Source organism: Cibotium barometz, chromosome 54 (genome assembly GCF_041138505.1).
Source record: "Cibotium barometz isolate CiBa-2024 chromosome 54, ASM4113850v1, whole genome shotgun sequence".
Classification (NCBI taxonomy): domain Eukaryota; kingdom Viridiplantae; phylum Streptophyta; class Polypodiopsida; order Cyatheales; family Cibotiaceae; genus Cibotium; species Cibotium barometz.
Window position 1 is genome coordinate 15,707,462 of NC_141099.1, and position 12,794 is coordinate 15,720,255.

General features: G+C 38.5%; 1 protein-coding gene across 1 annotated transcript; it reads left to right on the top strand.

Moving 5' to 3' along the window:
- The first annotated feature begins 9,994 nt into the window (after nucleotides 1–9,994).
- On the top strand, nucleotides 9,995–12,468 carry LOC147607887 (aquaporin TIP4-2-like). The gene is made up of 4 exons (XM_086789847.1): nucleotides 9,995–10,317; nucleotides 10,854–11,043; nucleotides 11,333–11,821; nucleotides 11,926–12,468. The coding sequence occupies exons 1-4, from the start codon at nucleotides 10,193–10,195 to the stop codon at nucleotides 12,253–12,255; spliced, it is 1,134 nt and encodes a 377-aa protein (XP_086645973.1). The 5' UTR covers nucleotides 9,995–10,192; the 3' UTR covers nucleotides 12,256–12,468.
- Nucleotides 12,469–12,794: the final 326 nt, after the last annotated feature.

Genomic DNA, 12,794 nt, shown 5'->3' on the forward strand with positions numbered 1-12,794 from the left:
GGGAAAAAAGCGTTGATCCCAATGATCCAAGTGCAAGTTTCTTCCTTGATCCGACCGAGTATCTTTATAGGTGCAGTTGGATCAGCATGATCAGTAATGATCTTGACTACGTTAGAGTAAAAAATTATCCTGGTGGAATCGCCCGTGCTTTCCGGGTAAGGGAAGTTTTTTCCGGGTTCGGTTTTGGAAAAACCGACGGATTAGTCTCTTGTCCGGATATCCGTGGACGAGGCCCCGAATGTGGGACCCCTGTCCCGTGCGAGAAGTGCTACTTCCGCTGCTAGTACCTGAATCCGTTGCTCGGTGGGAACAGGGGGATCTCACAGTTGGTATCAGAGCATTTGGTTAATAAAGATCAATTGAGAAGACAAATAGGTCAGAAATTTATCAAGAAACACAAAAAGGTTGTAATTGTGTGATATAATTCATACAATTTGATATTCAAATTGAAATTCGTAATTTGGTAATTGGGTCTTCAGATGGAAGTACTGCAATTATATAGAATCCTTGACTTGCTTGAGGCCTAGACATGATGGTATTTACCTTATAATTCCAAGGGCCGTGACTATCCGTATATACCGAGAGTATAACTGCAGCTCTTTACTGACAGTATATACGAGTAAATCTAAGACTTGAAATTATAAGCGTTAATGCTATCCAGATGATGAATTTGAATGTGGTTGATATGATTTTTAATTCTGTTTGGGAACTGATGAATTGATTGGGATTCTGATTGAAAAATGATGATTTTTGAAATTTAGTTGAAATATAATAACTTGAGCAAAACCGCAATGAGGATGAATGGGACGAGTCCCTGTAACGATAAATGATGATAATGATTTCAACAAATCACTATGAGATTAGTGGATTGTGCTGTCAAAGTACTACTGTTAACACTTGACTCGGTATATCAAGTTAAGGGATGACAAATTGAAAACTTGCTTGACTGAAATTCCCGTGGAGGAATGTTCAGAAAGAAAAAATTTCGATCTGATGGACCATTATCGTGTTAAAGATATGAATGATATGATCTGAAATGAATTTATTTAATAATGAGTTCTATATAAGGGATATTTATCCCCGTATTCTGTTGGGTTGACCAGAATATAAGGAACCCTAGAATAAATTGGATCTTAAGAAAAAAGAGTTGTCCTCTACTTGGCGAGATGAGGACATCTCGCACTTTTTTAAGTGGGGTAGAATGTAAGATTCCTCCCTAGCCTTCGAGGCATACAGGAGTAAGAATCTCCCTTTTTGATCTTAAAATTATTCCCTCTCAAAAATAAAAGAAAGATTCTGTTTAAAAAAAGGAAGACCCTTTCCCTAGAATACTTCTCAGGAGTCACGCTGTTTTAAGGATTCAGAACAATGAGTTCAGAAGTGAAAATCGGTGTTTTGGATACCAAGGTTTTGGTCTTCATTCGAGTACGGCACAAAAGAAGTTCTTTATCTATTGGGGAGTTTAAGAAGTTATCCCCCAGATATTGTGAGCCTTATCTGACTTCAAAGAAAGTAAGTGACTTAGCTTACGAGCTTCTTTTATCTCCTCATCTCAAAGTTCTTAATGCCTTCTATAGAAAATTGTGCCAAACCCAAATCATGGAAAGACGGTAAAACTTCAGTGGCAAGCTACCGTTGGCTTCTAAGTTACGCTAGCTCCTTCCTTTATATAAGTCGTAACTTTTACTTGTCGCTCACAGTAATCTTACTCCCATCGATCTCCTTTCTTCCTAATCTCCTTCATGGCTTGGCAACAAGAATTAGTTTTATCCATAATGATTCCTCACCTTCAAGACGCAAGTGAGTCTGTGAAGAAGGATTTTATAGAACAGTATGAGCGCTCACTTTTCCCTCACTTGGGAACTTCTGTAGCGCAGACCAAATGGCGGACCTATCAAGACATAACTAGGGTAACACCCTGGGGTCAGCAGCACTTCCGTAACAATGTCCGCTTGGCCATGGTTATTGAAGCTTTGGGTTTGGGTCCCCGATACTACTGCGTCATGAGATCAAGACATCCTGGGTTTTCTGAGCGGGTCTTCTTACTGGCGTGTTTTCTTCCTCATGAGAAGATATGCCTTTACCCCGTTTTTGGCTTGCCTCTCAGAGGTCCTTTTGTTAGAACACCTCATACCACTGAGATAGGCGCAGCAATAACCCACAGAATCATTCCCATAGATGAGTTACCTTATACTTGTGCAGCTTGTGAGGACTGCTTTTGTGACCATATGATGGACGGGCTTATGGAAGTGTAAAGAGTTCCTCTATCTTTACTGTATAAGTTCCGAGAATGAATAAAGTTTAAATCTTGTTCGTATTTTGAATCTTGCTCTCTTTAAGACTTATCTTGGTGGTTAATCTTGATTAAAATTTTTCTCTAAGTCTCATATTCGTGAATCTTGCGAAATTATCACAAGTTGCGAGATGAGGACATCTCGCATTTTTTAAGTGGGGTAGAATGTAAGATTCCTCCCCCAAACCCCTTTTTGATGTCTAGTATCTTCTTCTATAATCAATCCCTCTTCAGAAATATAAAAGACTTGTTTCTAACTGTTTTAACCTAGAGAGAGAAAATATTCTAGAGAGAGAATATTCAAATTTTTAATATTTTTGGATAGAAAATTATCTCATCTTATTAAAATAAGTTTCCCTGAAACAGAAATTCAAAAAGAACTTTCCAATGTGCAATTGGAATTAATTGGAAATGTGTATAAAGGACCTTAGTCTAAGGGTCTAGATTTTCAGAAATTTTTGGATTATGGTCCAATTAAGGTTCCTATGGACCAATAGCATCAATCCATGTGTAGGGAGGAGATAAATCCAATTTGAAAAAGAAGATACCAAAAATGAGTAAATACTCACATAAGATGAAGAGTTGAAAATGTACAAGGTTTATTAGTAAAAAATTATGAGCAATATTAAAAGTATGACATATGTAAGGAAGAGGATTTCTTTAAAGGAGGTGCATATTTCACATAAGATGAAGAGTTGAAAATGTACAAGGTTTATTAGTAAAAAATTATGAGCAATATTAAAAGTATGACATATGTAAGGAAGGGGAGTTCTTTAAAGGAGGTGCATATTTCACATAAGATGAAGAGTTGAAAATGTACAAGGTTTATTAGAAAAAATTTATGAGCAATATTAAAATTATGACATATGTAAGGAAGAGGAGTTCTTTAAAGGAGGTGCATATTTCACATAAGATGAAGAGTTGAAAATGTACAAGGTTTATTAGTAAAAAATTATGAGCAATATTAAAAGTATGACATATGTAAGGAAGGGGAGTTCTTTAAAGGAGGTGCATATTTCACATAAGATGAAGAGTTGAAAATGTACAAGGTTTATTAGTAAAAAACTATGAGCAATATTAAAAATATGACATATGTAAGGAAGGGGAGTTCTTTAAAGGAGATGCATATTTCACATGCTTTAATGAGTTTTAAACTCATAAAAATTGAGATATTTCATCTCTCCTCTCTCCTCATTCAAGTCTAGTTCCAAAAAGTTAGCTTAACTGACCTAAAAATGGTCAAATATTGACCAAACTGATTTAGAAAATTCTAGAATCAGTTTGTTTGGTTAGGAGCTCAATTTTTCCTATAAATAGAAGCCTCACCCTTGTTGAAAAATATATAGTGTTTATGCATCGTTACTCTACTCCACCTAAGCCAAGAACTGTGAATTCATTTAATAATTCACTAGTTTTTGGAGCTTCCCTCTTTCTTCAATCCCCATTAGTGGCTCCATCAACATACTTAACCAATTGATTGGTTGGGGGCCTCTACCGTGAACAAAGAATCAAGCAAGTTGTAAGGTAATTAGTGAATATTCATCTTTCTATAATTTCTCAATGTTTCTCTCTTCTCAACCCCTCTCAAGCTTGAGAAGTTTAAATGGGTATGGTTTTTTTTTAAATGCTATTGAAGTTTGAATAGTAGTGAAGAGTTACATAATTTAATAAATGCTATTGAAGTTAATTTTCATTTATGTTTAAATTCTAATGATTCTTATGTAAATTCTCTCTCTCACTCAAGAAATGGTCATACTCATGACCCATTCTCAATCCAAATCAAGCTTTTCATAAAGCTTTTCCTTAACCCAAGATTAAGCTATGCTTGAGGCCAAATTAATGGCTTTTTCTTATGCTTTTAGTTTATGTATATTGATGATTCAATCCATTATGGATTAAGGATCCAATTAGAGAATCATTTTAATTATTTCCTTAATGATAAGCTTTATCCCTTAGAAAAATTGAGATTTATCAGTCATAGCAGCGGAGCTATGGCAAAATTTTTATAAAAATTATGCATAAAAAATTTTCATTCAAAGCTTAAAAAGAGGACTTCCTACCATATTCTAGGAATCATCATCCTAGATTAATTGAAAGAATTTCATTATAATCATGGAGAAATTGAATTTTAATATTATGCATAAAGGATAAATTTTTATATCAAAAGTGTTATTTTTACCATTTTTATTTTCATGCATAGAAGTATGCATAATGGATAAATTTTTATATCAAAAGTGTTACTTTTATCATTTTTACTTTCATGCATAGAAGTATGCATAAAGGATAAATTTTTATATCAAAAGTGTTATTTTTACCATTTTTATTTTCATGCATAGAAGTATGCATAATGGATAAATTTTTATATCAAAAGTGTTACTTTTATCATTTTTATTTCATACATAAAAGTATGCATAAAAGAAAATTTTTATATCAAAAGTGTTACTTTTATCATTTTTAATTTTCATGCATAGAAGTATGCATAAAGGAAAATTTTTATATCAAAAGTGTTACTTTTATCATTTTTAATTTTCATGCATAGAAGTATGCATAAAGGAAAAATTTTTATATCAAAAGTGTTACTTTTATCATATTGGATTTCATGCATATAGGTATGCATAAAAGATATTCTTTTTATACTAAAAGTATGATTTTTCTCATAAATGGATTTTATGCTTAACTTAGATGCATAAGAGAAATTCTTTTATTCTAAAAGTATAATTCCCTACCAAATTGAAATCATGCATAAGAAGATGCATAAAAGATTGATTTTAATTTCGAAAGTGTTAGTCTCCTTAAATGGAATTTATGTATAAATAAATGTGTAGAGAAATCTTATATCAAATAAAAGAATTCTCTTTTTTTTAAAAAAAGATATGAAATGTGATAAGATGTGATAAGAGGTGTATGAGATGTGATAAGAATTGATAAGATGCGTATGGAAAGTGATAGGATGTGATAAGAGGTGTGATAAGAGGTGATAAGATGCTTATGAAATAAGTTAGGATGTGATAAGATGAATTAAGATGTGTATGGGGGGATGAGGTAAGAAGTGTATGTGATAGGATAAGATGTATATGGGTTGTGATAGGGCGAGAATGGATGTGATGTAAAAGATTAGATGTGAAGGTATATGGGGTTATATAAATGGGAATGTGAAAATGGATGTATGTATGTGGATGTGTGGATATGGAGATGGGAGTGTGGATGTATGAACATGAAAATGGATAAATGCATGAAGATGTATATGCATAGATGTAAATGTGGATGTAGATGTGGATGTATAGATGTGAATAGATGTGGATGTATAGATGTGAATGTGGAATGTGGATGTGGATGTATGTGAATGTGAATGTAGATGTGGATGTATGTGAATGTGAATGTAGATGTGAATGTGGAATGTGGATGTATAGATGTGGATGTATGGGAATGTGGATGTGGATGTATGTGAATGAGAATGTAGATGTGGATGTATAGATGTGAATGTGGAATGTGGATGTGGATGTATGTATGTATGTGGATGTAGATGTGGATGTATGGATGTGTATGTATGAATGTGGATATGGGATGTGGATGTATAAATGAGGATGTGAAAATGGAGGTAAGCATGTAGATGTGGATGCATGTATGTGAATGTGAATGTAGATGTGAATGTGGAATGTGGATGTATAGATGTGGATGAATGTGAATGTAGATGTGGATGTATGTGAATGTGAATGTAGATGTGGATGTATAGATGTGAATGTGGAATGTGGATGTGGATGTATGTATGTATGTGGATGTAGATGTGGATGTATGGATGTGTATGTATGAATGTGGATATGGGATGTGGATGTATAAATGAGGATGTGAAAATGGAGGTAAGCATGTAGATGTGGATGCATGGATGTGAAACGGTGGATGTGGATGTGGATGTGGATATGGATGTGTATGTATGAATGTGGATATGGGATGTGGATGTATAAATGAGGATGTGAAAATGGAGATAAGCATGTAGATGTGGATGTATGGATGTGAATGTGGATGTGGATGTGGATGTATGGATGTGGATATGGATGTGGATATGGATGTGAATATATGATATGTGATGTGAAGGAATCTGAAGTGAAGAGATGGAAAAGGAGGTGATTGGATGAGTACACATATACATGGAATGTGGAATAAGTAATGTGGATTAATGAGGGATAATGTGGAAAAATGAGAGTTAATATAGAAACTGTATTTGTAAACTGTTTGTAAATGCTGTTTGTAAATGGCTGTTTTATGTCAAGAATGCTGGGGAAGCATTTTGACCGTCTTGTGATTAAGGTCGTGGAGACCTAACTAATAAAGTTGCAACTGCTGACGGAGAGTCAATGGAGGACGTCTCGCGTAGCAAGGTCGACCGAGGTCTTGACCAGCCTCGGTTCGATTAAAATGGTGAGCTTCCGGTACGGTGGATGAGGGACCAAGGAAGCGGCCTATGAGTGAAGCGCTAGGTCACCTGTGAAGGATCCTAGAGGGTGCTGACCATACGGTGCTCGGGCTCTGGGTCGCCTAGGATACCCACGCGTGCGTCGAGGAAGATATTGGAACAAGGAGTAAGAGTTGTTTTGTGAAACCGGGCATGGATCTGGTTGACTGACCTTGCTGGTCCTCAACGGATGAGTCCATGGCTCTTTTATATGGATCTGTTGGTTGATCTTGCTGATCTTCAACGAGAGTCCATCTTGATAAGTGATTATATTGCCAAGTATTATGGGCTAGGAACTATGGAAACGGCCTCTGAGTGGACAGGTGGTGAGCGTTCTAGTTGCCAATGATGCCATAGATACTCTGATGAAGGAATGATGGGAAATTTGAGGATCAACCGGATAAATTGGAAGACTGTGATCAGTGGTACTATGGTTTCATTAAAGGATTGTTTTAAAGTTAGCTGATGATAAGAAAAAGGCAATTTCATATTGGGTGTGTAAGTGGTGTGCCTAATTTTATGTTGCATGAACTTCCGGCTAGGGGGCCTTGGAACTCTTTTCCTTGGTACCCGGGACAAAACCTAACCAAATTCCAAATTGGATCCCATCACTACAGTGGTTGGGCGGTTGGCTAACCCATGGGATCGGATGGGGTTAGGCTGGACTGATGGATCCGTAAACCGAGACTCAATTTCTGTTATTACGATAGATGAAGTAAGTCCCGGATAGTAATTGTTCTATGGATAGGAATCAACGGCTGTGCCTCTTGATGGGGAAAAAAGCGTTGATCCCAATGATCCAAGTGCAAGTTTCTTCCTTGATCCGACCGAGTATCTTTATAGGTGCAGTTGGATCAGCGTGATCAGTAATGATCTTGACTACGTTAGAGTAAAAAATTATCCTGGTGGAATCGCCCGTGCTTTCCGGGTAAGGGAAGTTTTTTCCGGGTTCGGTTTTGGAAAAACCGACGGATTAGTCTCTTGTCCGGATATCCGTGGACGAGGCCCCGAATGTGGGACCCCTGTCCCGTGCGAGAAGTGCTACTTCCGCTGCTAGTACCTGAATCCGTTGCTCGGTGGGAACAGGGGGATCTCACAAAAGTATCCTAAATTTAGGCCAAAGGCAAAGAGGTGGTACTTGAAAGAGAAGCAGCCATTCTATACTTTTGTTGCATTCATTGAGAATCCCTTGGAGACAAGGCCATTGGTGAAAATCTGGACAAGAGGGGAAGTTTTTGGAGAAGTAATCTCCTAATGGCCGCACTTCTGTAGCTATGATTGTTGCATGCATGCATGCAACAATTGTATCACATTTCATGGGAGCAGTCTTCCTTTGTCTAGGAGGATAAAAGGTGGGACTTGAGCTGCAGATTACTCAATAGTAAAGCTCTCTAAATTTTGTTGTGGTTTGTTGGCCTTCTGTAATTAAGAGAAGGGATATGTTAGTAGGTGAAAAGGACTTGTTGTGAAGGGCAATTTACATAAATATATATAATTATTGTTCCCAAAAAAAAGTTTTAGTGGGATGTGGAAGTTTGTTGATTTAGAGTTTATGGATCAAATTTGAACATTCACAAATAGGTTATGCATATATGATTATGTACTTAGTAAAAGAGAATCAAACAAGGAAGCCTAATTAATTTAAAACTTTATAAATTTTTTAATCAAATAGGTTATGCATACAGGATTATGTGCTTAGTAAAAAGAGAATCAAACAAGGAAGCATAATTAATTTTAAACTTTATAAATTTTTAAGTCATCTAAGAAAAGCATTAGCAACTTGTGGAGATTTAAAAATGTAGAAGTGCATTTGTGTTTATAGCACTTAACCATATTAAAACCAATAGTAACCAAAACAAAGGTGAATACACACACAACAATTTCCTTAACCAAAGAAGGATAGGGTGACTTTGACTAACATGTACTAAAACTTCCCTTATGTATACCTCTCCCCATAGTGTTGCTTTTTAAGGTGCTTTAAGCATGACCAAAGATATCATTATTGTTGACTGCCTTCACCACCTTTGCAATGTTTTGTAATGGATGGAAATAAGAGCTTCAAGTACAAGAGCTTCAATAACCTTTAAATTTTTTGTGATGGATGTAAATAAGAGCTTAACGGATGAGAGCTTCAATAACCTTTAAACATTTTGTGATGGAAATAAGGTACTAACATGATATTACTCATATGATGGGTTAATAAATATTGTATGAATACCAATGGCAAGTGGGCAAATGTGAAACGGTCTTTACAAACATATTCGCACCCATGAAAAGGGGAGATCCCTTCCCCTTGAGCGGGAGATCTTGTGTATGTTCAATGAGCGGCGAGAGACTTGTGAGTTGATTTTTTAAAAAAAAAATTGACCTATCTTTGAGAAAGACTCAGTGGTAAATAGGTTTCAAATTTTTGGCATGATGTTTGTTGAGGCAATCCATATTAATACTCTAAAGTGCAAAAGGAAAAGATAGTGATTTTTATTTAAGTCATTTCAAGAGGCCATAATGATATTCTAAAGTGTGTAAGGGAAAATTAATGATTTTTACTAAATCAATTGGAGAACCTTTGATTTCTCTCTCTCTCTCTCTGTCTCTCTCTCTCTCTCACACACACACACACACACACACACAAAGGTAAGCCTATAGGGAAAAATACACATTCTCACTCTCTCTCTCTCTCACACACACACACACACACACACACATATTCTCTCTCTCTCTCTCTCTCTCTCTCACACACACCGACACCCACCCGAGTTCAAGTCCCACCGTTGGTCGCATATGCCCTTGTGTTGCATTCTACCGACGTTAATACCTCTCTCTCTCTCTCTCTCACACACACACACACACACACTCTGTCTCTATCTCACACACTGTCTCTCTCTCTCCCACACACACACTCTTTCTCTCTCTCTCTCTCTCTCTCACCCACACACACACACACAAAGGTAAGCCTATAGGGAAAAAACACTTCATTTCACTTGTTGATAAAATTTATGAAAATTTTTAGAAATCCTCGATTGGTGGAATCAAATTATATGACTTTGACAAATTATAGATGGTGTAATGTGAAGAACAATGTGTATTGTGACCTCCAGAGACACACACAAAAACACACACACACTCTCTCTCTCTCTCTCTCCCCCCCTCCGACGGCGCACGTCTCTCTAAATTTCTCATCATTATGGCTTGGGAATCCTAATGTTGAACAAACGTGCCAAAGGGTGTTGAACACACGTGCCAAAAGCTGAGCTTGGGTCATGAGAAGAAAACGGCGTTTGTGGCACAAACTCTAGCAAAGTGACAGCCCGAGTGCGGGAAACTCTTATGTGCAATTTTGCAGTTCTAGAGAGCCCGGGTCTCCAAGGGTATAAATAGTGTTGTGATGAGTCGTGTCTGAAGAAAGAGAGAAAGAGAGAGAGACAGAAGCACCAGCACCTGCAGGAGCTATGGCGGATCAGGACTACTACGTGAACCTCCCTTCCCGCCGTGGCCAGCCTCCTCCTTCAACTGTCCTCTCGCCTCGCCTCTCATCCGCCCTTAGACGTCGTGATTCCAGAACCCCTCCCTCCAGGTTAGCATACCACCCAAGAGTCTTCAATTCGCAGACTTCACCTCAGCTGCTAGAGAGCTCATACGGGAGCTTGCCTGCACTTGTGCAAATCAGTGCATTGTGTGCGCCCAAGCTACGTACATCTCTAGCACATATGCGCACTCGAGTTAATTGCATTTCTGTTGCGTTAATCGCATCTGCTTTACGCTAATCACATCTCTAAAACCAAGCCAATCACACACTTATCACAAGTCTAGAACCAGCGAATTACATTTGTGATTCACTTGGCTTTAGAGATGCTTTAGAGATGTGATTACAATCAAGCTTATCTCATCCCCTGAATAGATGTGACTGCATCATTTGCACACTAAGCCAGTTGATGTGATTAGCTTGGTCTGAGAGGCGTGATTAGCTTATCAATTTCTCTAAAAACAAGCTAAGTGTGTCCCTTAAACAGCTGCATTTGCACTCTAGGTCATCAGATGACCACTTACTTGTGTTTTGTGTTAATCTTGGGTGCAAATGCTCATTGTTCTCATGTCTGTGCATGATGGCAGATCGAATCAAGAAGAATTACCTCAAGTAGAAGAGGGCACAATTGATGAAGACTATGTGGAACATGTCTATGAAGGGTCCTTGGTGCACTACTACCCAGAGGAGAGAAAAGTGTCCAAATTGGAAAAGCGTTTTGAGTTTACCGGTGTTATCTCTACATTTTTGGGAATTCAAGACTTAATCAGTCCAGAGGTACGCCATGGCCCTTTAAGACCCTTTCATCATGCATGCTGATGGGCAGCGCATGTGCCTCTAACAGGAATCTTGAATCCCATATTAACAAGTAGCTTGTGAAACCAAGCTACCTCACAAGCTACCATAGCAACACCCTTGTACTCTGCCGTAGGGTTGGAATCTACCCTAATCGCATTTAAATTTTAAATTTCAGTACCCTCTTTTGCAATTAGAACCTTTGATTACTGAGTTTGTTTGAGATGATAATTGCGCCATGGTTGTGGGGGGGTGGGGGGGGACTGTGTAGGTCTGGAGGGCAGCCATATCCGAGTTCTTGGTCACTGCCATCTTGATTTTTGTGACTTGTGCCGGGGCTATCACATGCTTGCAAGCTGGTTTCACATCCAGTGGAGCCGCGATCGCCATCATCGAGTTTCTGTGCCTGTCTTTCTTCATCTTGGCGGCTGCCCCGGCATCGGGAGGGCATCTTAACCCGGCCATTACACTTGCCACGATGATGACTGGTTTCTCTTCACCTGCAAGAACTCTGATGTATGTGGCAGCCCAGTCAGCAGGTTCGGTGGTTGGTGCCTTGGCTCTGAGAGTGATAGTGGCGGAGGATATAGCAGAACAGTATGGATTGGGTGGGTGTCTTCTCCGGAGCACGGTTCTGAGCGATGGAGAGCTGGTGGAAGCAGGGATTGCAACAGGGCCAGGGCTACTTGCTGAGTTTGTCTTCACCTTAGCTCTCCTGTTCTTTGCATTCTCTGTGGCATTGGATCCCAAGCAGTTCCAGGTCTGTGTAAGAAACACCCATATCTCCATGTATTGAGCATTGGTGGTACCTGGTTTACAGATGATTGACAGGAAGATTTCTGTGTGTGTGTGTGTCTTTTACAGGTGACAGGTCCGATTCTGGCACCCTTTATGATAGGCGCCATGATCGGCTTGCTGATCTTTGTATCAGGGGGGTTGATGGATGTGGCTGGGGGCTACACAGGGGCAGGGCTGAACCCTGCGAGGTGTTTTGGGCCAGCAGTGGCCATGGGTGGAACGCTGTGGGTGGATCACTGGGTATGGTGGGTTGGCCCCTTCCTGGCTTGTCTGTCCATTGGAATCATATACCACGCAGTGCCTCCTCACCATGTGGAGCTTTACCGCTCTCGTTCAGACATCTTCACTCAACTTGGTGATGTTTTTAAGGCGCGGTTCTCAACATCTGAATTGTAGAGATAGATAGCTCTCATGTGTTTTCATTCAATTTCCTGAATAATGTAGAAGAGATAGCTCTCATGTATTTTGATTCAATTTCCTTAATAATGTAGAAGAGCATTTCCTCTTAATTCAACAAGCTTGTTGTGCCATCATGGTAAGAATGGTTTTTGTATGCCATTCAATTTCCTTGATAATGTAGAAGAGCATTTCCTCTTAATTCAACAAGCTTGTTGTGCCACCATGCTAAGAATGGTTTTTGTATGAAGAGGATGTAAGAATGGTTTTTGTATGCCATTCAATTTCCTTGATAATGTAGAAGAGCATTTCCTCTTAATTCAACAAGCTTGTTGTGCCACCATGCTAAGAATGGTTTTTGTATGAAGAGGATGTATTGAGCTGGATTTACTAAAGGATCATGCATTAGCATGAGTCATACAAGCCAAAAAGCACACATGAACGGTAGGATACATTTTGAATTGTTGTGCAAAGCCTCACAAATAGGCGATCGCCTGCATATGATGTATGATTTGGGACACACACTCTGCATATGACGT

Bases quoted from the DNA above. Each gene is read 5' to 3' on its own strand.
- LOC147607887 (XM_086789847.1), top strand. From the start codon at position 10,193: ATGGCGGATCAGGACTACTACGTGAACCTCCCTTCCCGCCGTGGCCAG. The intron at 10,318-10,853 runs GTTAGCATACCA...GCATGATGGCAG, and splicing joins TCCAGAACCCCTCCCTCCAG to ATCGAATCAAGAAGAATTAC. The intron at 11,822-11,925 runs GTCTGTGTAAGA...TGTCTTTTACAG, and splicing joins TGGATCCCAAGCAGTTCCAG to GTGACAGGTCCGATTCTGGC.